General features: G+C 31.3%; 7 protein-coding genes and 2 long non-coding RNA genes across 14 annotated transcripts; all 9 read right to left on the reverse strand.

Annotated features, from left to right (window-relative positions):
• Window positions 1-147: 147 nt before the first annotated feature.
• Window positions 148-634, reverse strand: LOC117574652 (uncharacterized). Its single transcript, XM_034258557.2, has 3 exons — window positions 439-634; window positions 235-375; window positions 148-161 (listed from the first exon to the last, which is right to left on the reverse strand). Exons 1-3 carry the CDS (start codon window positions 617-619, stop codon window positions 148-150), a joined length of 336 nt encoding a protein of 111 aa, XP_034114448.1. The 5' UTR covers window positions 620-634.
• A 190-nt stretch (window positions 635-824) lies between these two features.
• On the reverse strand, window positions 825-2,384 carry LOC117574650 (uncharacterized). Its single transcript, XM_034258554.2, has 4 exons — window positions 2,207-2,384; window positions 1,538-2,143; window positions 1,315-1,479; window positions 825-1,251 (listed from the first exon to the last, which is right to left on the reverse strand). Exons 2-4 carry the CDS (start codon window positions 1,713-1,715, stop codon window positions 1,241-1,243), a joined length of 354 nt encoding a protein of 117 aa, XP_034114445.1. The 5' UTR covers window positions 1,716-2,143; window positions 2,207-2,384; the 3' UTR covers window positions 825-1,240.
• A 32-nt stretch (window positions 2,385-2,416) lies between these two features.
• Window positions 2,417-3,384, reverse strand: LOC127566094 (uncharacterized). The gene is made up of 3 exons (XM_052007642.1): window positions 3,145-3,384; window positions 2,939-3,085; window positions 2,417-2,884 (listed from the first exon to the last, which is right to left on the reverse strand). The coding sequence occupies exons 1-3, from the start codon at window positions 3,320-3,322 to the stop codon at window positions 2,868-2,870; spliced, it is 342 nt and encodes a 113-aa protein (XP_051863602.1). The 5' UTR covers window positions 3,323-3,384; the 3' UTR covers window positions 2,417-2,867.
• Window positions 3,385-3,440: 56 nt separating this feature from the next.
• Window positions 3,441-8,267, reverse strand: LOC127566095 (uncharacterized). The gene is made up of 3 exons (XM_052007643.1): window positions 8,096-8,267; window positions 7,869-8,036; window positions 3,441-3,656 (listed from the first exon to the last, which is right to left on the reverse strand). Exons 1-3 carry the CDS (start codon window positions 8,223-8,225, stop codon window positions 3,619-3,621), a joined length of 336 nt encoding a protein of 111 aa, XP_051863603.1. The 5' UTR covers window positions 8,226-8,267; the 3' UTR covers window positions 3,441-3,618.
• Window positions 8,268-8,398: 131 nt separating this feature from the next.
• LOC117574651 (uncharacterized) lies at window positions 8,399-9,822 on the reverse strand. Its single transcript, XM_034258555.2, has 3 exons — window positions 9,381-9,822; window positions 8,659-8,811; window positions 8,399-8,591 (listed from the first exon to the last, which is right to left on the reverse strand). The coding sequence occupies exons 1-3, from the start codon at window positions 9,556-9,558 to the stop codon at window positions 8,578-8,580; spliced, it is 345 nt and encodes a 114-aa protein (XP_034114446.1). The 5' UTR covers window positions 9,559-9,822; the 3' UTR covers window positions 8,399-8,577.
• An 838-nt stretch (window positions 9,823-10,660) lies between these two features.
• On the reverse strand, window positions 10,661-11,271 carry LOC117574653 (vasotab-like). The gene is made up of 2 exons (XM_034258558.2): window positions 11,040-11,271; window positions 10,661-10,919 (listed from the first exon to the last, which is right to left on the reverse strand). The coding sequence occupies exons 1-2, from the start codon at window positions 11,233-11,235 to the stop codon at window positions 10,867-10,869; spliced, it is 249 nt and encodes an 82-aa protein (XP_034114449.1). The 5' UTR covers window positions 11,236-11,271; the 3' UTR covers window positions 10,661-10,866.
• A 6,971-nt stretch (window positions 11,272-18,242) lies between these two features.
• On the reverse strand, window positions 18,243-18,618 carry LOC117575438 (uncharacterized). The gene is made up of 2 exons (XR_004572866.2): window positions 18,410-18,618; window positions 18,243-18,349 (listed from the first exon to the last, which is right to left on the reverse strand). It is a non-coding gene; the product is annotated as an uncharacterized LOC117575438 (long non-coding RNA).
• Window positions 18,619-19,285: 667 nt separating this feature from the next.
• LOC117575393 (uncharacterized) lies at window positions 19,286-19,671 on the reverse strand. The gene is made up of 2 exons (XR_004572863.2): window positions 19,503-19,671; window positions 19,286-19,438 (listed from the first exon to the last, which is right to left on the reverse strand). It is a non-coding gene; the product is annotated as an uncharacterized LOC117575393 (long non-coding RNA).
• Window positions 19,672-21,404: 1,733 nt separating this feature from the next.
• LOC117575210 (vasotab-TY2-like) lies at window positions 21,405-25,259 on the reverse strand. 6 transcript variants are annotated; one of them, XR_007955386.1, is made up of 4 exons: window positions 23,602-23,810; window positions 23,394-23,534; window positions 21,661-21,976; window positions 21,405-21,597 (listed from the first exon to the last, which is right to left on the reverse strand). XR_007955386.1 is itself a non-coding variant. In XM_052007645.1 (2 exons), the coding sequence occupies exons 1-2, from the start codon at window positions 25,216-25,218 to the stop codon at window positions 23,479-23,481; spliced, it is 252 nt and encodes an 83-aa protein (XP_051863605.1). In that variant the 5' UTR covers window positions 25,219-25,259; the 3' UTR covers window positions 23,381-23,478. The 6 variants fall into 6 exon arrangements, 2 of the variants coding, with proteins under 2 accessions (XP_051863605.1, XP_034115226.1); XR_007955384.1 differs by lacking the exons at window positions 21,405-21,597; window positions 21,661-21,976; window positions 23,394-23,534; window positions 23,602-23,810 and adding exons at window positions 22,687-23,014; window positions 24,517-24,954; window positions 25,023-25,255; XR_007955383.1 differs by lacking the exons at window positions 21,405-21,597; window positions 21,661-21,976; window positions 23,394-23,534; window positions 23,602-23,810 and adding exons at window positions 24,123-24,455; window positions 24,517-24,954; window positions 25,023-25,253.
• Between the last annotated feature and the right edge of the window lie 614 nt (window positions 25,260-25,873).

Consider the following 25,873-nt stretch of genomic DNA (forward strand, 5'->3'; position numbering starts at 1 on the left):
AAATAATAAATTAAATTTGTTTAAACTATTGAAGTAATTAATTAGAATAAGTTTTTCTATTCCAATCTGTGCAGCAATAGTTTTTATTTCCTTTAGTTTGGAATTGCAAGCAAATGGATCCAAGAATAGTTACCATTTAAAATGCAATTATAGCTTCAATACTGAATAAAAAAGTAAATAAATTATTAAATTAATAATATTTAATAATTAGTAAGTTTTAAATATTTTACTTACATTCGCCAGTTCTGCAAACATGAGCAATCTTTTCACAAGCATGTCCAAAGTAGCGAAGATCTCCCTCGACGGGTTTATAGCTTTCGGGACAGAAAGAAGCGCAATAAGGTTGACACTCTTCCCTGGTGACAATCTTCAGAGCTGTTAAAGTAATAAAATATTAATATTATATTCAATTTAATTGATTAATTAATAATTATTTACGTGTCTCCCGATTGCAGTTCTCCTTATCGTATTCACACTTGTTAAGATACAGATAGCAGCGTCCTCCAAGAGCCCAAACAAGTTCCTGAGTATCTGGACATTTCTCTGGACAGTCCAAGCAATTGACAGTGCAACTAAATCCCAGACAGAGCAGCAAACAAATGACCAAAACGAATTTCATTGCAAATAAATGTTTTTATTTGGGTTTATCTCGATCGGCAGCTGAATTTCGACTGTTTTTGGCTGCTCTCGTAGATGCGTTTAAATATTTAAAACTTGAATTTTCTATGAGTTCAGTGTCGTATGGCTTTAAAACCGCATTTCAAAAAGTCTCCAAAATAGTGACGTTGATATTTTATTTGCATTATCAGCAGATGAACAAAAAAAGGTTAAAAGAGTAAGTTTAAACGCAGTCAATTTGTTTTATTAACATATTAATGCAAATGTTATGCTAATCATTTGTTTAAAACGTTTTGACTCTTAATAGCATCAATAGTGAATATGCATGTTTATATTATGCGCTACACAGAGGCTTGGATTTTAGCTATTAAGGCTTCTTATTATTACAAGACAAACAAATTTTCTAAAAATCTTTATAATTTACTCGATGTTTAACTTATATTACATAGTATTTTTCGACTAAATAAAATTGAATATTTCAAACTGAAAGGGAATGATTATTATAAATTTTCTTACCTAAGTGTACATACTTGTATATTATGGTAAATAAAATATTGAGAAATAAAAAAAATGAATACAACTAAAATACTTAAAGTATATTTAAAGGAAATCCATTTCCATGTTACTCGAATACTGTAGAAATAAAGTAAATTAGTAATTTAAAAACTATTTCAGTAAATAAGTCAATCCACTTACTTTGTCCAGTTCGACAGGTGTGCAAAATACTTTCGCATATATTTCTGAAATGTTTCACTTCGGTTTTGTAGTATTCAACTACTGGAGGACCTTTTTTCGAGCAATCTGAGTCGCAATGCTTTTGACACTCTACTTTGTCGACTATTCTCATGGGTCGCATAAATACTAAAGTTTATTTTATTTATTGTTTAGTTCTTTATGCGTTCCTTTCATCACTACTTACTTGACCATCGAAAGCAATTGACGCCATCAAAGAAGCATTTGTTGCGAAACACATTGCAGTATTGACCCATGGCCCAGACTATATCCTCAGTATCGGGACACTCCGAAGGACAATTACTTATATGCCACCTTGCTCCCAAACTCAGAGGAAGTAAACACACAAATATCACAATTTTCATTATGATCGGTGGACTATATTTTTATTTACTTATTTACTTCTTTTTAAAATCAAAGTAAACTTTTTAATCTTCAAGTTTATTTCTGTTTTCTGCCAACCTTCACACAATGCCATCCGTTATGCTTTGTCCACAATTGATAACAAACTCAAGCTTATATACGAAAGCGTGGATAAATTAAATTAAATGCAATTGCGTTGACTAAAAATAGAAATGACAAATTGCATGTGATGCATATGCGGCGAATTTAGTTTGGGCGAATTAGGAAAAATCGTTACAATTTGAAAACTATTAATAAGATACAAATTTAAACTTACTTAAACGCCTTTATAATATTGCATATAATATAATTTATTTATGGAAGTATAATAATATTGAGAGTAAAAATAATAATTGTATTCGAACATCTTGTGGCTTCAACTACCACGTTACTGTAAAAATAAAAATAATTCGTGTTTGCAAAGTTATTTATGAAAATTAGTGGATTGACTTACTTTGGCCAGTTTTGCAACCGATCAGAATATCTATGCAAGATTTTTGTAAATCTATAGTATAATTGTCGACGGTTCTTTTATAATCCAAATCCAAACAATTTGTGTTGCAATGTTCTTTGCATTCTTCGTGGGAAACAGCTCTGAACTGTCGACCGTACACTATAGTTGTTGTTTTTTGTTTTAATACATACTATTATTCAAATATTCATAATTTCTAAGAAACTTACAAAATCCAGAAAAGCAATTGGCCATGTCGAAGTAGCATTTGTTGCGGAAGGCAGTGCAATATTTGGTCATGGCCCAGACTGTTTCAATAGTATCGGGACAATCCAAATCCGAACATTGGGCAATATTCATATATGTATTTGCTGACAAACTCAGTGAAAGCAAACACAGAAAAATCACTATTTTCATTATGATCGGTAGAAGATAAACACAAAAGAAATATAATCACTTTTTAACAAATATTTTATAGCTTATAATTTTCAAGTTTATTTCCGTTTTTTCACGATCTTTACACAATGCCATCCATAAAGCTTTGCCTTCAATTGATAACTATCTCACGCTTATATGCAGAATCGTAACATAGATAAATTAAATTTAATGCAATTGAATTTAATAAAGATGTCGTGTTGAATGCAATGCAAATGCGTAGTTCCATTTACCAGTGAAAATAACCTATAAAAATACAAATAATTCGCATTTGCAAAGTAAATTAATAAATTGTCTTACCCTCTCCACTTCGACATGTGTGCAGAAAGTCTTTGCATTTTTGCTTCAAACTTTCATCAGCATCGGTATCCATAAGTTCCAAACAAGTAGTGTTGCAATGTTCTTTACACTCTTCGTGGGAAACAACTCTCACATTTTGGGAGAATACTGTATTTGTATCTTTGCTTAGCTTCGTTTCACAAATGATTAATTGATATCAAACTTACTTGGCCCAAGAAGACATTGAATGACGTCAAACTGACATTTGTTGCGAAAGGCATAGCAATATGGAATCAAGACCCAAACAGTTTCGTTGGTGTTGGGACAAAACATAGGACAATTAGATATATCCAGGCTAGCTCCCAAGATCAGAGGAAGTAAACACACCAAAATTACGACTTTCATTATGATAAAGAATGCACTTTTAAGTGATATTTAAAATCTGTAATAATCACTTCTTAATACAAAATATAGACGGTTAATAATAAAAATAGACTTCCGTTATATTCAAGTTTATTTTCATTTGTTGGCGACCTTCTCACAATGCCATCTGTAATGCTTTGTCACCAATTGAGAACTAACTCAAGCTTATATGCGAAAACATAGATAAAACAAATTAAATGCAATTGCGTTGAATAACTGTGTAAGTGCGGCGAATTCAGTTACGGCGAATTGAGACAATTTTCTGCAGCTGTCCTAGGCTAGATTTTTAAGGTGTCTTCCCAACTATATGAGAATACTGTAGAAGTAAAATTTTTTTTTTCGTTTAATTTTTTATTTACAATCTGTCTTAAGACAATAAGAAAATTTTATGACTAATATTTACATAACAGGAATAGCAGATTTCCAGTGAAACCTGCTATTAAATATAACATCTTGTTTACTTAAAATTTACCTATCAGGGAGATCAAGAATGTGAAATCTTTTAAGTCTTCTAACAGTTGAGCTATTGTCTAAAAGAGCTAGGGCTAAATTATTTTCATGATTGTGAAGTCTGTCTGTGTATTTTTTACTATATTTCTTAATCTCTTCTTTTATAGTTGGAATATTTAAATCTCTGTGAATATTTGCATTGGTTACATAAAATGGAGCGTTGACAATTTGTCGCAATGTTTTTGATTGGTAGCGCTGAAGTATTTCAATATTTGAATTGCTAGTTGTTCCCCAGAGCTGAATAGCGTATGTCCAAACAGGCTTCAAAATGGCTTTGTAGAGGAGAATTTTGTTTTCCAAAGTAACCGCTGATTTTCTACTTAGTAACCAGGACATTTTCAGTGTTTTTGTTTTAAGTTGTTGACATTTCGCTTTTAAGTGCGGTTTCCATGTTAGTCTGCGGTCGAGGTGCATGCCAAGATACTTCACACAGGTATCTTCTGGAATTGCTGAGCCGTATAGTGTTACATTTGGGCATCTTCCTGGTCTTAGTGCAAAAGTTATTTGGACAGACTTCAGGGAATTTATTTTAATTTTCCAGCGAAGAAACCAGGCTTCAATCAGACTGAGCTCACTTTGCAACAGCTGAGATGCTTCGTCTCGAGAAGAGCTTGTTGCCAGAATGGCTGTATCGTCAGCATATGTTGCAATGGTGCAGTTGTTTGTTGCTGGCATATCTGCCGTGTATAGAGTGTAGAGGACTGGTCCCAGTACACTCCCTTGAGGAACGCCTGCGTTTATGAGAAATAGTGTTGACGTATCATTTCTCTGCTGAACGTAGAAGCATCTTTTCGACAAGTAGGATCTCATTAATAGATAGTATGGGGCAGGTAGCCACTTCTTTATCTTGAAGAGCAATCCATTGTGCCAAACACGATCAAACGCTTGTTGAACATCGAGAAACGTAGCAGTACAGTATTTTTTGTTCTCAAGTGCATATACAATTTCATTAATAACCCTGTGACATTGTTCAGTGGTGCCGTGGCCTCTTCTAAATCCGAATTGATATTCTGGAATGATGGCAAGTTCGTCCAAAATTGGCAACATCCTCTTAAGTAGTATTTTTTCAAATACTTTCGAGAATATTGTCAACAGACTAATGGGACGGTAGGATGATAGTTCAGCTTCTGGCTTGTTTGGCTTAAGGATCATAATGATTTCTGCACATTTCCATTGACTTGGGAAATGGTCTAGCCTGAGAATAGCGTTAAATACTAGCGTGAGAAATCGTATGCATTTTAATGGTAGAGTTTTAAGAGTGATGCCGTCTATTTTATCCGGGCCTGGAGATTTTTTATTGTTTAAGCATTTAATTTCGGACACGACTTCGTCAAAGTGAATTCTTTTAATAGGCAAGCTCATTTGACAAGGTGACCCAAGAAAGTTTTCTATTTCAGCTTCTGTCATAGGATTGTCAATGTCATTTGGCTGGAACACAGAGTGCAGGTGTTGTGCAAATGCCTCAGCTTGTTCTTCGTCAGATCTACACCAGTTTCCATTGTTTTTACGGATAATTAAGTTTCTTTTTGCTGGTCTCTTTAGATACTTAGTTGCTCTCCACAGGTTATACTCTTTGTTGCTAGAATTTGGTTCTAAATTTCTCAAATATGCAGATAGAGATTCATTTCGTAAGTTGGACAGTAATTGTCTAAGCTCAGATGTAGCTTTGTTGTATAGTCTTTTGTCTGCAGGATAGTGAGTTTCTTGCCAACGTTTTCTCAGGTTCCTTTTGTGTTGAATCTTTTCTCGAATTTCAGTGGAAAGGTATAATTGGTTTGGTTGTTGGTTTCTGTGGGTATGATTTGTATTTATGTAGCTCGCTCTGTGAATTGTATTTGTGAAATGCTCCACAGCATAGTCTATTTCCTCTCCTGTTTTCAACGAAATGTCTAGAGTAATGGCTTCTTCAAGGTAGTTTTTAAACGCGTTAATGTCTGTGGAAGCAGAGATGACTTTATAGGGCTTGTCGAGCATATGAGCTATAGTGCTATAGGTTGCTATTATCGGAGAGTGATCTGAATTAAGATCGAAACTTTCCATTACGCGCATATGTGTTTGAGGGATACCAGAGAATGCTACGAAGTCAATCAAGTCTGGAGTTTTACGAGTATCTGTAGGCCAGTATGTAGGCTTACCAGTTGAGAGAGTTGTTATATTATTGTTTCGTATGCATTTATATAATTCGGATCCCTTAGGGTTAATTAATCTGGAGCCCCACCATGGGTGTTTGGCATTAAAGTCGCCTCCAACAATAAACTTTGTCCCCAGTCCTTGAAAGAAGTTCTTAAAATCGAGCTCTTTTAATGAATATCTTGGTGGGAGATATATTGCTGAGATTGAGACATCTGCATGCATGCATTTAATCTCAATTGTGGCAGCCTGCATAGCATTTTCTCTAGTGCTGTCCATGATTTTAAATTTCAGACCCTTCTTAACAAGAATTGCTGCGCCTCCATGAGCTCTATCAGACGGATGATCAGCTCTTATTATGTCATATCCAACTACTCTAAAAAAGGATTTACTGGTGAAGTGTGTTTCAGAAACAAGCATGATGTCAATTGAATTTGTTTTTAAAAATAGTGATATCTCATTAACATGGTTGGAAAGCCCATTGGCGTTCCAGATTCCTAAGTTTAGACTTATTTGCATAGTTTATTGACCAGTAACATTATCATGTTAAGTAAGTTATTGGTGAGTTCAAATTGTTTTTCTAAGAGATGTTCAATTCTTTCAAGAGAGGTATTCGAATTATTATTTTCTGCAGCAACTTGGGCGTATGATTGATAGTCTTTTGGTTGTTGGGTTGACACAATAGGTGATTGAAAAATTGCAGAATCATTTTTAGTATGGTCCTTGTAATGCACCTGTTTTCGACCAGTAGCTAATTTTTTAGATATGAGCTCCTTATAAACTCTACATCCTTTGTAGCTGGCAGCATGATCTTCGTTGCAATTCGCACATTTTGCCGGTTGTTCTCTATCTTTTGGGCATAGATCGCTGGGATGCCTGCGAGAGCATTTTACGCACCTATGAGTTTTGGAGCAGTAGGATTTTGTGTGCCCAAATTCCTGACAACGGTGGCACTGGACAATGTCTTTAACTTTGTGAGGAGGTTCTATTTTAACAATTGCGTTACCAATGTGCTTAATTTCATATATGTCCTTGTTATTTTTGTTGGGCTCAATGTCCAGGAAGAATAGATTTAGTGGCTCTTTAGTTGCACGACTTTTAATGTTATTTATGTTCCTAACAGAGTGACCTTTGGACTCCACATCTTGTTTAATTACTGCAATATCCGTGGAGAAGTGCAAATTCTTTATAACGACTCTAAATGCTCTTTCGTGTTTAAGCTGGTATGTGTGGAACTTGACAAAATCATTAGAAAGAGTTTTAACGAGGGATCTATATTCATCAACAGACTTAACCATAACTCTCACTTGGCCATCTCGTTGAGTTTTATAAAGGAAATTTTCTTTTTTAATTTTCCTTTCGAGGTAGTCTAGCATACTTCTTATATCACTAACATCCGATAAGAAGATAGGTGGCGGTCTGGCAGGTTCATCAATTTTTTCTTCAGTTGTCAAGTCCAGAGTTTCGATTTCGTCTGCATTATTACCTTTTTCAGTCGATGAGCGTTCCGATAAGATAGAGAATTTATTGCTGCTAGTGCTGGGTCCGGTGTCCAGGGCAAATTTTTTCTTTAGAAGAATCGGAGAAACTTGGTTTTGTCTCTTAATTCCCTTTGGCTTAGGTTTTATTCTTTGCCAGCTCCAAGGCGATATTTCGTCTTCTTCGTCGCTCATGTTGACAACAACACTTTTGGTGCCTGTCAGCTAACACCGTTATGTTTTCGTTTTGTTTTGTGTTCGAAATTCGCGTTACTGTTTTTGATAGCTCAAGCGTAGCTTTTGCGCAGAATTCAGGTACGTCTTTACTCAGAGAGAGTTCGATCGCAACTGTAGAAGTAAAATAAAAGTTTTTTTAAATGCCTGTTGATTATATAATTGAATCCACTTACTTTCGCCTGTTCGGCAGGTGTGTAGTTCACTTTCGCATAGACTATTAAAATGCTTGACTTCGTTTTTGTAGTATACAACAAATGGAAATTCTAATTCATCCTCACAATCTGCTTTGCAATACTTTTGACACTCTTCTTTGGGTATGATTTTCATGGGTTTCACAAATACTAAATAATTTATTTTTACTTTTTTATTTTCCATAAAAAATTAATATATCAATACTTACCCATAGATCGAAAGCAATTGGCGGCATGAAAGTAGCATTTGTTGCGAAAGACTTTACAGTAAATGTCAAGAGCCCAAACTGGTTCCTCGGGAGCCTCACTACATCCGGCGGTGCAGAGAGGAACATTCATTCCGGGTGCCAAATTAAGATGTAGTATATAAAGGAAAACCACGATTTTCATTCTAATTAAATTTGCAAGTTAATAACGATTTGAAATGTTTATTAATCACTTGACAGACTTTTCTAATAATTCAAGTTTATTCTTAGTTTGTCTAGACCTTCACACAATGCACAGTCGTAAAGCTTTGTTATCGTTTGTAAATAAATCAGGCTTATATACGAAATCCAAAGAATTGCATTGCATAGAAAAGAGAGATGGCGAATTTCATTCAAAGCAAATGCGGCGAATTCAGTTACAGCGAATTGGTTCAAAGACTCGTTACAATTTGAAATGCAGTTGTTGTCAGACATTGTATAGTAGTTTAGTTTAGGAAAGCTAAAAAAGGGAAATATATATGTAGATTAATACTGATTTAATTAAATTAACATATGCTTCAACTTACTTTCACCAGTTTGGCAGCTGTGCACAATCTTTTCGCAGGCATTGCCAAAGTGGCGAATTTGTCCTTTGTAGTCACCAGAAACAGGATCATAATTTTGTGGGCAAGCAGAGGCGCAATGTTTTTGGCATTCCTCTTTAGTGACAATTTGGAGAGCTGTAATAATAATAGAAAGTAAGAAATCAAATATGCCGAAAATATACCACGAAAATACTAAAATACATCAAAGAATATTTTAAGTAGTCAGTACTACATTTTAAATATACCATAGAGTGCAAAGTATACCATAGAGTCAAAAATATACCATAGAGTGTAAAATATACCATAGAGTGCAAAATATACCACAGAGTGCAAAATATACCACAGAGTTCAAAGTTTACCATAGTGTGCAAAGTATACCATAGAGTGCAAAATATACCATAGAGTGCAAAATATACCATAGACTGCAAAATATACCATATAGTGCAAAGTATACCATAGAGTGCAAAATATACCACAGAGTTCAAAGTATACCATAGTGAGCAAAAGATACCATAGAGTGCAAAATATACCATAGAGTGCAAAATATACCAGAGTGTGCAAAAAATACAATAGAGTGCAAAGTATACCATAGAGAGCAAAATATACCATAGAGTGCAAAGTATACCATAGATTTCAAAATATACCATAGAGTGCCAAAGTTACCGCTTTACGAATATAGATATTTATATTTCAAAAGTATTTACCTGGCCGGCGTGTGCAATTTGCCTTATCGAAGAAGCACTTGTTGCGGAAAACGCTGCAACCTCCGCCGAGAGCCCAAACAACATCCTCAGTCTCGGGGCAATCCCCGGAACAACTTGCATTAACTTCGTAGCTCAAGCTGAGGCAGAGCAGCAAAGAAATAGCCAGAATGAATTTCATTGTAAATAGTATTGTTGCTCGATCGGCAGCTGAGTATCGACTGTTGTTAGCTGACGCTCATTCAAACGTTTAAATAATATTTGACTTCTGTATTGGTTTAATAGCAAACACAAATACACAAGCAAATTTATACACTTTGTGGGCTTGGCCGAATGACGTGTGTGTATTATATTTGCCTTATCAGCAACTTAAAAAAACAATAGAAAACGAACAAGAAAACGAGTATTTTGTTGAAAGCGACACGTGACGCTCATATTATAAATATGATATAATATTAAAGGGAAATTAAGAGAATATGTAAGTTAGCTTTATAACTGTATGATTTTGCAAAAATATTTGTGAAACCAGTTTTTACATCGAAATGTTCGAGTTTCATTAAACAATCAAGACAAATTGATGATAATAAATGAGTAATTTATAATTTGTTAAATAAATAACTTGAAACTTTTTTTATATTATTATATTCTATTCTAATTATTATATTCTCAACTATTTGCTTATGTGATATTCTCTCAATTTCAAGATGCAAATTGATTACAAATTAACCTGACGTCATGCTCATTCGATGTTTATGGCGATAATGGGAAATCACCGAAATGTATTTTTTTGTTACTAAGTTAAATATATTCGAAGATTATGGTAAACATTTGTTTAAAATATGCAAAGCTTTGAAGTGAACTTTAAACTTAGTTTCCTTATAAATTCGACGAATTTGATAGAAATATGCAAATGGCTTTTAATTAATATTTCTTTTTGAAGCAGAAAATAATGAAAAATTTGTTATTGATGTGAATTCAGTTTACTCAGCTGTTTTAATAACAATAGTAAAACCTCTTCATTGCAATACATATATACTTTATTCAAAATGTTTTGCAAATGAATTTGAACTTGGAGTGAAGTAAGTAACCTTGCAAATTAATTGAAGTCCGTCAGAAAAGTTAATACAATTAAGTAATTTTAAGTGCATTGACTTAAGTACTGATATACTGAATTAAGTTGTAGTATTCTCGGAAAACTCAGATCTTGAAGCGATAGTTAATGACAATAATTTGCTATTAATTCAGTTCCCATAAAACCGGATAAGGTTAAACTACTATAAAAATGAAGTCATATTCTTTATTACGTTTCATTTAATTAGTTCATTCGCACATCTGTTTTTATTGCTGAAGTCATTGAACTGAAATCAGGTTAATCATTGAAGATCAATCGGGTTTGAGTTATAGATTAAATTGCAAATTTAATTTCATACTATTTTTTAATTAATATTATTTAATAAACTGCTTTTGGCTGACTTTGTGTGTCAGAGAATTAAACGAGACCATCACAATTGGAAAGTTTATAGCAAGCCGATGGACGCCAGTCTAAAAGAGGAGATATCAAATAAATATTAATTTGGGGATAATTTTCTTAAAATTTGAGAAGTGATTTTTGATTGTATGTATTTAAATTTTAAATAATTAAGATAAGTACGTTAAACTCACCGATTCTGTTAAGACAGCCACTGACTGTCGCTCTGCAAGAGTTGGAGAATTGGCAACGCAACAAATTTCCTTTGTAATATCCTTCGGCACAAACAGGACTAAAGTCCGCTGTGCAGACAGTAGGACATTCCCTTCGTGTGGCCAAAATAAAACTGAAGCAGAGCAGCAGACTTATTAATGCAACACAGAACTTCATTGTCACAGTTTTGAATATGAAAATTAAATAATTGAATTCGATTCAACTCAGCGACTTATATACTGAGTGTTGGCTGAAATTTCGTAACCGGTTCGAGTACTTGCAAATTGTGAATAATGCAATTAATAAAATGTGCAAAACACTTATGACTGACTTCACTTTACAATGCACTAAATGTCAGGTTTTAGCGTCCTTAAAACGTGAATCAGTTAACTTGATTTTGTATTGTGGAGTTTTGGGTGAACTTAATCCAGTTCGTGATGTATTATTACAAAATTGTTCAAATTAATTACCTGCGTAAATCAATTACAAAAATTTGAAGGTTGCATATTTATTGTAATTTACAATTTAAAGTTTGAATAATTGTTCAATTTTTTATTGAAACTAATTTTGAAAAAAGTCTTTATTTTTAAGTAAATCGTCACATTGAGAGTAGATTTTTTGAATCGAATTGTATATATAGAATAAACAATTTGGGAAAGACAGATCAGAGTAAGCTTATTTAATTGTCTGATAATATCTTTTCGAGATGGAGTTTGTGTAAAGCATCGCATTTTGGTGATTCTTGTCTATTATAACAAGGAACAAGTTGTAAATCTGCGTAAAATGTAAAAAGAAATATTTATATAATTAGGAAATAATTTTATCGAATTAAACTTGCGTGTTTCTGTCCAACAGGCGATTTGGTTCCTAACACAATAATTATCAAATCTGCAAAACACTTGTTCACCCTCAATACGTGCCACTGCACAGACAGGATCGTAGATTCCCGGGCATATTCTTCCGCAATTCTTTTTAGCCATTGTCAAATTACAACAGATAAGCAGAGCGATGAATGCAAAACAGATTTTCATGTTGATTGTAAAAATATCGAATTTAAACTAATTTTAAACATCAATATCCATTTCTACTTATACATTTCTGCAAAAATTCAAATTTCATGCAATTTATAAATTATCTAATCTATATCGAAGTTAATTAGCAACAGTAGTTAAATAGGAAAATATTCAAGCAGCAGCCATCTTATTATGAGGAATTATACTTTTGTTTTTTTTTTGTAATTCAGTAAAATAATTCAATACTTGGCTTATTTTGTTATCTTATATTTGCTATATGCTTTAGGTTTACACAATTATTCGATACTCCAATAACGACGCGATTAATCCAGTTCGTGATGTATTATTACAAAAATTTTCAAATTAATTAACTGAGTAAATTAATTACAAATATGCATATTTATTGTAATTTACAATTAAAAGTTTTAATAATTGTTTATTTTTATTTAAACTAATTTTCAACAAAGTCTGAATTGAAATACAGCAAATAGACAAATAAATAAATATTTATTTAATTTTTTTTTTTTTTTTTAGTAAATCGTCACATTGAAAAGTAGACTTTTTTAATCAAAATATATGTATAGAATTACGAATTTCTGGGAAATTCTGAGGCTATCGCTTCCTCATAGATTTTGAATAGAGCAGAGCATTTGGGTGAATATTGTTTATCAGCACAAGGAACGGATTGTAAATCTGCATAAAAGAAATAATTATATAATTAGAAAATAACTTTATCGAATTAAATTTGCCTTTTTCTGTCCAACAGGCGATGTTGTTCCTAACACAGTCATTAGCAAATTCGCAAAACACTCCTTCACCCTCAATATGTGCCACTGCACAGACAGGACGGTAGATTAATATGCATGTTGTTCCGCAATTCTTTTTAGCCATTGTCAAATTACAACAGATAAGCAGAGCGAATAATGTAAAATAGATTTTCATGTTGATTTTAAAAAGTTTGAATTTTTTACTAATTTTAAACATCAATATCCATTTCTATTTATACATTTCTGCAAAAATTCAAATTTCATGTAATTTTTAAACTATCTATATCGAATTGAATTAGCAACAGTAGTTGCTTATTATGTAGAATTATGCATTTTTTTTATAAATATAATTCAGAGAAAATTCAGTAAAATAATTCAATTACTTGGCTTATTTTATTATTTTATATTTGCCATATGCTTTAGGTATACACAATTGTTCGATACTCCAATAACGACGCGATTAATCCAGTTCGTGATGTATTATTGCAAAATTGTTCAAATTAATTAACTGAGTAAATTAATTACAAATATGCATATTTATTGTAATTTACAATTTCAAGTTTTAATAATTTTTTAATTTTTATTGAAACTAATTTTAAACAAAGTCTGAATTGAAATACAGCAAATAGACAAATAAATAAATATTTATTTAAATTGTTTTTTTTTTTTAGTAAATCGTCACATTGAAAAGTAGATTTTTTTAATCAAATAGAATTACGAATTTCTTGGAAATTCTGAGGTTATCGCTTCCTTATAGATTTTGAATAGAGCATCGCATTTGGGTGAAGATTGTTTTTTATAACAATGAACGGGTTGTAAAACTGCAAATAATATGAAAAAGAAATAATTATATAATTAGGAAATAATTTGATCTAATTAAACTTGCGTGTTTCTGTCCAGCAGGCGATGTTGTCTCTATTCCATTTATTCCCAAATCTGCAAAACACTCGTTCACCCTCAATATGTGCGAATGCGCAGACAGGAGCATAGATTAATGGCTCTATTGTACTGCAATTCTTTTTGGCCGCTGTCAAATTACAACAGATAAGCAGAGCGATGAATGCAAACCAGATTTTCATTTTGATTGTAAAAATATGGAGTTTTAACTAATTTGAAACATCAATATCCATTTCTATTTATACATTTCTGCGAAAATTCAAATTTCATGCAATTTATAAACTATATAATCTATATCGAATTGAATTAGCAACAGTAGTTGCTTATTATGTAGAATTATAATTTTTTTTTTTGGAAATATAATTCAGAGAAAATTCCGTAAAATAATTCAATTACTTGGCTTATTTTGTTATCTTATATTTGCCATATGCTTTAGGTATACACAATTGTTCGATACTCCAATAACGACGCGATTAAACAGTTCGTGATGTATTTTTATAAAATTGTTCAAATTTACTGCGTAAATTAATTACAAAAATGGAAGTTTGCATATTTATTTTAATTTACAATTGAAAGTTTTAATAATTTTTTAATTTTTATTGAAACTTATTTTAAACAACGTCTGAATTGAAATAAAGCAAATAAATAAATATCTATTTAATTTGTATTTTTTTTTAGTAAATTGTCACATTGAAAAGTAAACTTTTTTAATGAAATTATATGTATAGAATTACGAATTTCTGGGAAAGTCAGATCAGTGAAAATTAATTTTCTTGGCTGAGGATCTCGATTCCTGAAGCATTTTGAATAGAGTCCCGCATTTGGGTGAATGTTGTTTACCATCACATGGAACGGATTGTAAATCTGCATAAAAGAAATAATTATATAATTAGGAAATAACTTTATCGAATTAAACTTGCGTATTTCTGTCCAACAGGCGATGTTGTCCCTAACACAATAATTAGCAAATTTGCAAAACACTCGTTGACCCTCAATATGTGCCAATGCACAGACAGGATCATAGATTCTCGGGCATCCTATTCCGCAATTCTTTTTAGCCATTGAGAAATTACAACAGACAAGTAGAGCGAATAATGCAATGTAGATTTTCATGTTGATTGAAAATAGATTGACTTTGAACTAATGTTAAACGTCAATATCCTTTTCTATTTATACATTTCCGCAAAAATTCCAATTTCATGCAATTTATAAACTATTTAATATATATCGAATTGAATTAGCAACAGGAGTTGAATAGGAAAATATTCAAACAGCAGCCATCTTATTATGAGGAATTATAAACTTTTTTTGTAATTGCAGATCAGAGAAAATTTTGTAAAATAATTCAATTTCTTTGCCTATTTTGTTATTTTATATTGCCATATGCTTTAAGTATATGCAATTGTTCGATACTCCAATACCCTTGCAAGGAATGAAGTGTAAATCTGCGAAAAATGTATAAAATATTACATGATTATAAAATGTTAATCGGATTAAACATACTTTATTTATTAAAAAATTGTTCAAATTAATTAGCTGCGTAAAATTACAAAAATTGGAAGATTGCATATTTATTGTAATTTATAATTGAAAGTTTTAATAATTGTTTAGTTTTTAGTGAAATTAATTGAATTGAAATAAAGCAAATAGACAGTTAAATAAATATTAATTTAATGTGTATTTTGTCAAGTAAATCGTTACATTGAGAAGTAGATTTTTTGAATCGAATTAAATATATAGAATAATGAATTTCTGGGAAAGTCAGATCAGAGAAAACTCATTTTATTGTATTGGACGAATTGGTTCGTTAGAAGAGTCTTGGCGGAAGCGTAATATAAAACACATTCTGCTTTGGTTGTTGATGTTAGTTTACATAATTGCGTCCAGTGCAGATGTTAATGTTAATGCACTGCTAACATTAGTTATCGATAGTTATATTCCTAAGCGTTTATTTCTCAACGAAATGGCTGATGCCACTGATTCGGTATAGATTTTGTTTAGAGCATCGCATTTGGGTGAAGATTGTTTTTTATAACAATGAACGGGTTGTAAAACTGCAAAAAATATAAAAAAGAAATAATTATATAATTAGGAAATAATTTTATCGAATTAAACTTGCGTGTTTCTGTCCAGCAGGCGATGTTGATCCTAACCGAATCATTATCAAATTCGCAAAACACTCGTTCACCCTCAATATGTGCGAATGCACAGACAGGACGGTAGATTGCATAGTGTGCTATTCGGCAATTCTTTTTAGCCACTGTGAAGTAACAACAGATAAGCAGAGCGAATAATGGAAAATAGATTTTCATGTTGATTTTAAAAAGTTTGAATTTTAACTAATTTTAAACGTCAATATCCATTTATATTTAAACATTTCTGCAAAAATTCAAATTTCATGCAATTTATAAATTATCTGATCTATATCGAAGTGAATTGGCAACAGTAGTTAAATAGGAAAATATTCAAACAGCAGCCATCTTATTATGAAATATTATATTATTATTATTATTATTATTATTATTATTATTATTATTTTTCGTAATTGCAGAGATCAAAGATCAGAGAAAATTTTGTAAAATAATACAATTACTTTGCCTATTTTGTTATTTTATATTGCTTTAAGTATATGCAATTGTTTGATACTTCAATACCTCTGCAAGGAGTGGAGCGTATATCTGTGAAAAATGTATAATATTACGTGATTATAAAACAAGCTAATCGGATTAAACATACTTTATCGTTTCTCCAAGCGACGCGATTAATCCAGTTCGTGATGTATTATTAGAAAATTGTTCAAATTTACTGCGTAAATTAATTACAAAAATTGAAAGGTTGCATATTTATTTTAATTTACAATTGAAAGTTTTAATAATTGTTCTATTTTTATTGAAACTAATTTTAAACAAAGTCTGAATTGAAATAAAGCAAATAGGCAAATAAATAAACATTTATTTAATTTGTATTTTTTTTAGTAAATCGTTACATTGAAAAGTAAACTTTTTTCATCAAATTATATGTATAGAATTACGAATTTCTGGGAAAGTCATATCAGTTGAAAATTGATTTTATTGGCTGATATCTTTTCGTGACGTATTTTGAAAAGAGCAGCGCATTTGGGTGAAGATTGTTTACCAGCACAAGGAACGGATTGTAAATCTGGATAAAAGAAATAATTCTGTAATTAGGAAATAACTTTATGGAATTAAACTTGCGTATTTCTGTCCAGCAGGCGACGCTGTCCCTAACACAATAATTAGAAAATTTGCAAAACAGTCGTTCATCGTTAAAAAGTGCCGATGCACAGACAGGATCATAGATTCTCGGGCATCCTATTTGGCAATTCTTTTTAGCCACTGTCAAATTACAACAGATAAGCAGAGCGAATAATGTAAAATAGATTTTCATGTTGATTGTAAAAAGATCGAATTTAAACTAATTTTAAACATCAATATCCATTTCTATTTATACATTTCTGCAAAAATTCAAATTTCATGCAATTTATAAACTATATAATCTATATGGAATTGAATTAGTAACAGTAGTTGCTTATTATGTAGAATTATACATATTTTTGTAAATTTAATTCAGAGAAAATTCCGTAAAATAATTCAATTACTTGGCTTATTTTGTTATCTTGTATTTGCCATATGCTTTAGGTATACACAATTGTTCGATACTCCAATAACTACGTGGATAATCCAGTTCGTGATGTATTATTACAAAATTGTTCAAATTAATTAACTGAGTAAATTAATTACAAATATGCATATTTATTGAAATTTACAATTTAAAGTTTTAATAATGTTCTATTTTTATTGAAACAAATTTTAAACAAAGTCTGAATTGAAATACAGCAAATAGACAAAAAAATAAATATTTTTTTAATTTGTAGACTTTTTTAATCAAATTATAGAATTACGAATTTCTGGGAAAGTCAGATCAGAGAAAATTGATTTTCTTGGCTGATAATTTCTTTTCGAGATGGATTTTGCGTAAAGCATCGCATTTTGGTGAAGATTGTTTACCATCACAAGGAACGGGTTGTAAATCTGCGTAAAATGTAAAACGAAAAATTATATAATTAGGAAAAAATTTTATCGAATTAAACTTGCGTATTTCTGTCCAACAGGCTCTGTTTTCCCTAGCACAATCATTAGAAAATTTGCAAAACACTTGTTCACCCTCAAAATGTGCCAAAGCACAGACAGGACGGTAGATTCTCGGGCATCCTATTCCGCAATTGTTTTTAGCCATTGTCAAATTACAACAGACAAGCAGAGCGAATAATGCAATGTAGATTTTCATGTTGATTGAAAATAGACTGACTTTGAACTAATGTTAAACGTCAATATCCATTTCTATTTATACATTTCTGCGAAAATTCAAACTTCATGCAATTTATAAACTATATAATCTATATCGAAGTGGATTAGCAGTAACAGTAAATGAATAGGAAATTATGCAAACAGCAACCATCTTAATATGTATAATTGTACATAATAAATAAAATTCAATTGCTTCGCCTTTATTGTTATTTTAAATTTGCCATACGCTTAATGTATCCACAATTGTTCGACACTCCAATACCTCTGCAAGGAATGGGGCGTAAATCTGCGTAAAATATATAAAATATTATATGATTAGAGAATAAGTTAATTGGATTAAACATACTTATATCGTTCTTGCAGGCTATGCGTTTCATTTCACACTCATTCTCGAATTCACAAAACAATATTTCATCCTTCAAAGCCCCTGTTCCACAAACAGGAGAATCTAATAATATGCACGCATATTCGCATTCCTTTTTGCCCACTGTTAAATTGCAACAAATTAGCATAGCGATCACAGCAAAATAGATTTTCATGTCAATTGTAAAAAGATCGAATTTGAACTAATTTTAAATGCCAATATGCATTTCTATTTATATTTTTCTATGAAAATTAAAATTTACTGGTATAATTAAATTTGTAAGCCGTGTAATCTATGAACACCTAAAATATTAAAGCACCAGCAAGCTAATTCCTATATATAATAATACATTTTTGTTGGGAATTCAAATCAGTGAAAATTTCGTGGATTTCATGGCTGATATTGTTTATTATTTGACATGCTTTATGCCATAAATTGGAATTCGAGGATCTTCTTTTATGTGATTAGAGCTGGACATTTGGGTGAAGATTCTTTACCCTCACGAGGAACGGATTGTAAAACTGCGTAAAATGTATAAAAGAAATAATTAAATACCTAGAAAATGCGTTTATTGGAATAAAGATGCTTTTGTTGTTTTGCAGGCGATGGTTTCCTTAGCCAAAACTGCAAAACACTTGTTCACTAAGGAGCTAAGTCTAATGTTCAAAATCTTTGGCATTTACTTTTACAAAATTACAACAGATAAGCAGAACGATCAAAGAAGATTTTCATGTTGATTGTAAAAAGGTCAAATTTGAATTATTTTGAAATAACTATTTCTATAATATTTATATTTTATATTTCTGTGTACAGTAGTTCTGTACAATTTTGATGGGAAATCAAAAGTCCATGTTATACTGCAATTTATAAATTAAATAATCTATAATGAACGAAAGGTAAAAATTAAAAAACCCATATTTTATATAAGTTTTATTGTATGAATTATAATTCTTGGTGCATATTTTAAGTGAATAGAGCGATAATTCATCTTTGCAAGGAATGTAGTATAATCTTGTATAAAAAGTAGAAAACATCAATTATATAATAGGAAATAAGATTAACAGATTTTACATACCTATTCGTTTCTCGGAGGAGACATCATTCATATCGAGCACAATGACATTGGGGAGGGATGCTAAGGGTACACAATTCTAGTGCGCATTTCTTCTCTGCTGCTGTTGTTAAATTGCAACAAATTAAGAGAGCCATCAATGCAAAGTAGATTTTCATATTGATATTTAAAAGATCAAATTTGAACTAATTTTAAATAACAATATGCATTTATATTTATATATTTCAGAGAAAATTCAAATTTCATGGCATAATGGCAATTTATAAACTATATAATCTATATCGAAGTGCATTAGTAACGGAAATTTAATAGGAAACTATTCAATCAGCAGTGAACTTATTGTGTAGAGTTATACATTTCTGAGAAACACAGATCAGAGAATAATTCAGTTGCAAAAATGAAAAGCAGAATAATCTTAAAATACCTTTTATTGTTAGACAATAAATTTAAATTCATGGAGCTTCTTTAACTTTAAAGGGTCAAGCATTTGGGCGATGGATTAATCATGCAAGGAGTTCGTGCTAAGTGCGCATATACCGAATAAAACAAATAATGATTACAAAGTAGGTTTACCGAAATTCACATCCTGAATACTGTGTTCCAGCCGATGCTCTTTATTAAACAATTATCTTCGAATCCGCAACGTTAAGCGGCAGGAAACAACGCAATTCTTTTCAGTCACTGCCAAATTGCAACACATTAGTAAAACGATCGGTACAAAGCTGACTTTCATGTTGATAGAAGATCAAATATGTGATTTTTTTTTTTTTTTTTTTTTTTGCTATTTTTGTATATTTCAGGGTAGATGCGTCGGTATATTTCAGTGGGAAGATAATATTACTTGGGATAATGCAATTTACAATTTATATAATTTTTAAGTCAAAAGAGCTGCGCACTTGAGCGATGGTTTACAGTGAGATGAGCCTGTATAAAATGTATAGAAAAAATAATAATATATATTTACAAAACTGATTTATCGGCATTCACACTTTCACTTTCCTCTCTTGCAGGCGATAAAGTCCAATAAACAGTTATCATCGAGTCCTTGCACTAATTCACCCTTAATAGGCTCCATCCTACATACCGAAGTTAACTCTAAAGTGCAATAAATTATTATACTGATTGATGATAAGCAGACTTTCATGCTGATAGATGATTGAATTTAAACTAATACGAAATGTCTATATGATTTTCTATATAAACATTCATATTTCTATATAAAGCAGTTGTTTAATTTCCTTGGAAAATTAATATGATATGGTATACGGAAATTTATAAACTATTTCAAAATTCATCGTCTACAGAAGTTTATTAAGAAAATACCCATATTAACATAAGTTTTTTCAGTGTATTATAATTGGTAGTGCTTCTTTAAAGTTAATCGCAATAACATTCCCCAGGATACGCCAAATTGCATCGTGTTATTTTGCAGTCTTTAGCGTCTGTCCAACTGCTAAAAATTGGAAAGGCAATCAATGCAAAGTAGATTACCATGGCGACAGTTAAAAGATCGAATTTGAACTAGTTTTAAATATCAATGTGCATTTCTATTTATATATTTCTGAGAAAATTCAAATTTCATGGCATAATGGCAATTTATATACTATATAATCTATATCGAAGTGCATTAGCAACGGAAGTTTAATAGAAAACTATTCAATCAGCAGCGAACTTATTATGTAGAAATTTACATTTCTGGGAAACTCATATTAGAGAATAATTCAGTTACTTTGCTGATATTGTGAATTATTTGTGATATTCTGCATGAAAACAATATTTCAATTGTATCAGAGAGTATTGCGAAAATGAAAAGCAAACGAAAAGCGGAATAATACAATACATACAATTCTTTTTATTTTCATTAACTAACAAACTGGTAAAACGATCGATGGCAATGCAGACAAGTTAGTTACAAGTTCGAATACGTTTTTGTTTAATTTCAGTTGAAAATTAATATTACTTGGTAAAATGCAACTTATTAACTATATAATTCATATCGAACAGCAGTTACAAAATAAAATAACCATATTTTATATAAGTTTTATTGAATGGATTATAATTCGTGATGGTTAATCTTTGCAAGGAATGTAGTATAATCCTGTATTAAAAGTATATAAAATTAATTGTATAATAGAAAATAAAATCAACGGATTTCACATACCTATTCGTTTCTCGGAGGAGACATCATTCATATCGAACACATTGACATATGGGAGGGTCGCTAAAGGTACAGCGACTTTGTGCGCATTTCTTCACTGCAGCTGTTGTTAAATTGCAACAAATTAAGAGAGCGAAGAACGCAAAGAAGATTTTCATGTTGATAGTTAAAATATCGAATATGAACTATTATTAAAAGTCAATATGCATTTCTATTTATATATTTCTGAGAAAATTCAAATTTCATGGTATAATGACAGTTTATAAACTATATAATCTATATCGAAGTGCATTAGCAACGGAAGTTGCTTAATAAAAACCTCTCATAACAAATAGCCACATGAATATGAAAATTTCTTTTAAATTTGTTTATTTATTAGCTGGTTGTTCTTTGAACTCTTATTATTAAACAAGGCTCGAGCATTGGGGTGAAGTAATTCCACAGCTAGTTGATCGCCAGTCTGTTGAAAAATATATATACAAAATATTAATAAATTATTATGAAATAGGTTACACAAATTTCACGTACTGATGTCGTAGAGACAACCACTCCTAGCCATAAAACATGGATTGGAGAACTTGCAGTGCAGTTGTTGTCCTTGAACATTGGCCTCTCCGCAGACAGGATTATACTCCTTTGTGCAGGGGAAACAAATCTTCTTTTGAGCTAGTGTCAAAGTGCAGCAAAGCAGCAGACCGATCAATGCAAAGTAGATTTTCATGTTGATATTTAAAAGACCGAATTTGAACTAATTTTAAATACCAATATGCATTTATATTTATATATTTCTGAGAAAATTCAAATTTCATGGCATAATGGCAATTTATATACTCTATAATCTATATCGAAGTGCATTAGCAACGGAAGTTTAATATGAAACTATTCAATCAGCAGCGAACTTATTATGTAGAGTTACACATTTCTGGGAAACACAGATCAGAGAATAATTCTGTTTCTTGGCTGATATTGTGAATTATTTGTGATATACTGCACTGTGATATATTGCAAAAATGAAAAGCGGAATAATCTAGGTATACATACAATTCTTTTTATTTTCATTAATTAACAAATTGATATAACGATCGTTTGCAAAGCAGACTTTTATGTTGATAGTTACAAGATCAAATACGTTTTTGTTTTATTTATATTTTTTTTTGTAGCAGTTGTTGATTTTCAGTGTGATATTGATATTACTTGGTAAAATGCAACTTATAAACTATATAATTTATATCGAACGGAAGTTAGAAAATAAAATAGCCATATTTTGTATAAGTTTTATTGAATGTATTATAATTCGTGGTGCACATTTTCAGTAAATAGGGCGATGGTTAATGTTTGCAAGGAATGTAGTATAATCCTGTATTAAAAGTATATAAAATTAATTGTATAATAGAAAATAAAATCAACGGACTTCACATACCTATTCGTTTCTCGGAGGAGACATCATTCATATCGAACACATTGACATATGGGAGGGTCGCTAAAGGTACAGCGACTTTGTGCGCATTTCTTCACTGCAGCTGTTGTTAAATTGCAACAAATTAAGAGAGCGAAGAACGCAAAGAAGATTTTCATGTTGATAGTTAAAATATCGAATATGAACTATTATTAAAAGTCAATATGCATTTCTATTTATATATTTTTGAGAAAATTCAAATTTCATGGTATAATAGCAATTTATAAACTATATAATATATATCGAAGTGCATTAGCAACGGAAGTTGCTTAATAAAAACCTCTCATAACAAATAGCCAAATGAATATGAAAATTTCTTTTAGATTTGTTTTTTTTTTAATAGGTTGTTCTTTGAACTCTTATTGTTAAACAAGGCTCGAGCATTGGAGTGAAGTAATTCCACAGCTAGTTGATCGCCAGTCTGTTGAAAACATATATGCAAAATATTAATAAATTATTATGATATAGGTTACACAAATTTCACGTACTGATGTCGTTGCGACAACCACTGCTAGCCATAAAACATGGATTGGAGAACCGGCAGCGAACTTGTTGTCCTCGAACATTGGCTTCTCCGCAGACAGGATTCGATTCCAAAGTGCAGGGGAAACAGATCTTCTTTTGAGCTAGTGTCAAAGTGCAGCAAAGCAGCAGACCGATCAATGCAAAGTAGATTTTCATGATGATAGTTAAGCGATCGAATTGCAACTAATTTGAAATGCCAATATGTATTTATATTTATATATTTCCGTAAATATTCAAATTTCATGGTGTAATATATATATATTATATCAATATCGAAGTGCATTAGCAACGGAAGTTTAATAGGAAATTATTCAATCAGCAGCGAACTTATAGTGTAGAGTTATACATTTCTGGGAAACTCATATCAGAGAATAATTCAGTTACTTTGCTGATATTGTGAATTATTTGTGATATTCTGCATGAAAACTATATTTCAACTGTATCAGAGAGTATTGCGAAAATGAAAAGCAAACGAAAAGCGGAATAATCTAAGTATACATAAAATTCTTTTTATTTTCATTAACTAACAAATTTGTAAAACGATCGATGGCAAAGCAGACTTTTATGTTGATAGTTACAAGATCGAATACGTTTTGTTTTATTTACATTTTTGTTTATTGCAGTTGTTGAATTTCAGTGTGATATTGATATTACTTGGTACAACGCAATTTATCAATTACAGAATTTATATCGATCGGAAGTAAGAAAAATAAAATAGCCTATGTTATATAAGTTTTATAATTATAATTATAATTCGTGGTGCACATTTTAAGTAAATAGGCCGTTGGTTAATCTTTGCAAGGAATGTAGTATAATCCTTTATAAATAGAAAAAAAATTATTATATAATAGGAAATGAGATTAATGGATTTCACATACCTATTCGTTTCTCGGATTACAACGACATGCGGGGGGGTTGTCAGGGAGACAGGCTTTCTGGTAGCAATTGCTACCAATAGCTGTTTTTAAATTGCAACAAATTAGGAGAGCGAACAATGCAAAGAAGATTTTCATGTTGATAGTTAAGATATCGAATTTGAACTAATTTTAAAAGTCAAAATGCATTTCTATTTATATATTTCTGAGAAAATTCAAATTTCATGGTATAATGACAGTTTATAAACTATATAATCTATATCGAAGTGCATTAGCAACGGAAGTTGCTTAATAAAAACCTCTCATAACAAATAGCCAAATGAATATGAAAATTTCTTTTAGATTTGTTTTTTTTTTTAATAGGTTGTTCTTTGAACTCTTATTATTAAACAAGGCTCGAGCATTGGGGTGAAGTAATTCCACAGCTAGTTGATCGCCAGTCTGTTGAAAAATATATATACAAAATATTAATAAATTATTATGAAATAGGTTACACAAATTTCACGTACTGATGCCGTTGCGACAACCACTGCTAGTCATAACACATGGATTGGAGAACTGGCAGCGAACTTGTTGTCCTCGAACATTGGCCTCTCCGCAGACAGGATTATATTCCAAAGTGCAGACGGAAGGACAATTCCTCCTTTGAGCGAGTGTCAAAGTGCAGCAAAGCAGCAGACCGATCAACGCAAAGTAGATTTTCATGATGACAGCTAGAATCACTAAATTCAATTAATAGTTTCTATTCACTAGCTAGACTATTTATACCACAAATTGCTTTTGTGGGAGGTGCAGTTTTTCCCAAAGCCGGTTTGTGATTCCCGGAAGCATTTGTTCAACGCAATTAATAATATTTGTGTAGTGTATGTAATTATGGTCGAGGGATTGTTATGAATTTGATAGATTTTGCATCTTGGAATTGAGAGAATGCAAATAGTCGAGAATATCACATTGTTGCAAGTGGTTTATTTAACAAATTGTGGGACAAGTCAAGTTCATATTAAACTAGAGTCGATAAATATGTAGAATTTGTCTCTGTGCTGGGGCACAATGTTTCACGCCAATAAGAGAAAATAATGATTTATTTACCTGTTCAATAAATCAAACAGTAAACTGCAAACTTGCATACTTTGTTGCAACTACCGTTGGCTTCCATTGTACAATAGTTTAAAAAATTTGCAGAACTTGATCTCAATGAAGATCTCTCCTCAAGTTGGCTACCTGTTGTTATCACATTTCGGACAATTGACACCTACGAGGCTGCATTAGAGTAGCAAACTAATTAAAGCAACACAGAACTTTATTGCAACAAATTCAATGTACTATAAACGGAGTTCACAGATCAGGCTTATTTATACTC

This window comes from Drosophila albomicans, chromosome 2R, assembly GCF_009650485.2.
Source record: "Drosophila albomicans strain 15112-1751.03 chromosome 2R, ASM965048v2, whole genome shotgun sequence".
Classification (NCBI taxonomy): Eukaryota; Metazoa; Arthropoda; class Insecta; order Diptera; family Drosophilidae; genus Drosophila; species Drosophila albomicans.

Excerpts from the sequence above, each read along its gene's own strand:
- LOC127566095 (XM_052007643.1), bottom strand. The coding sequence starts at position 8,225 with ATGAATGTTCCTCTCTGCACCGCCGGATGTAGTGAGGCTCCCGAGGAA. Across the intron at positions 8,037-8,095 it reads CAATTGCTTTCGATCTATGG|TATTTGTGAAACCCATGAAA; the intron begins GTAAGTATTGAT and ends TAAATTATTTAG. Across the intron at positions 3,657-7,868 it reads CACCTGCCGAACAGGCGAAA|TATTCTCATATAGTTGGGAA; the intron begins GTAAGTGGATTC and ends TTACTTCTACAG.
- LOC117574652 (XM_034258557.2), bottom strand. The coding sequence starts at position 619 with ATGAAATTCGTTTTGGTCATTTGTTTGCTGCTCTGTCTGGGATTTAGT. Across the intron at positions 376-438 it reads GAACTGCAATCGGGAGACAC|CTCTGAAGATTGTCACCAGG; the intron begins GTAAATAATTAT and ends TTACTTTAACAG.
- LOC127566094 (XM_052007642.1), bottom strand. The coding sequence starts at position 3,322 with ATGAAAGTCGTAATTTTGGTGTGTTTACTTCCTCTGATCTTGGGAGCT. Across the intron at positions 3,086-3,144 it reads TCAATGTCTTCTTGGGCCAA|TATTCTCCCAAAATGTGAGA; the intron begins GTAAGTTTGATA and ends ATACAAATACAG.
- LOC117574653 (XM_034258558.2), bottom strand. The coding sequence starts at position 11,235 with ATGAAGTTCTGTGTTGCATTAATAAGTCTGCTGCTCTGCTTCAGTTTT. Across the intron at positions 10,920-11,039 it reads TGGCTGTCTTAACAGAATCG|ACTGGCGTCCATCGGCTTGC; the intron begins GTGAGTTTAACG and ends CTCCTCTTTTAG.
- LOC117574651 (XM_034258555.2), bottom strand. The coding sequence starts at position 9,558 with ATGAAATTCATTCTGGCTATTTCTTTGCTGCTCTGCCTCAGCTTGAGC. Across the intron at positions 8,812-9,380 it reads AAATTGCACACGCCGGCCAG|CTCTCCAAATTGTCACTAAA; the intron begins GTAAATACTTTT and ends TTATTATTACAG.
- LOC117575210 (XM_052007645.1), bottom strand. The coding sequence starts at position 25,218 with ATGAAAATCTACTTTGCGTTGATCGGTCTGCTGCTTTGCTGCACTTTG. Across the intron at positions 23,535-25,022 it reads TGGTTGTCGCAACGGCATCA|ACTGGCGATCAACTAGCTGT; the intron begins GTACGTGAAATT and ends TGTTTTCAACAG.
- LOC117574650 (XM_034258554.2), bottom strand. The coding sequence starts at position 1,715 with ATGAAAATTGTGATATTTGTGTGTTTACTTCCTCTGAGTTTGGGAGCA. Across the intron at positions 1,480-1,537 it reads CAATTGCTTTCGATGGTCAA|TATTTATGCGACCCATGAGA; the intron begins GTAAGTAGTGAT and ends AATAAACTTTAG.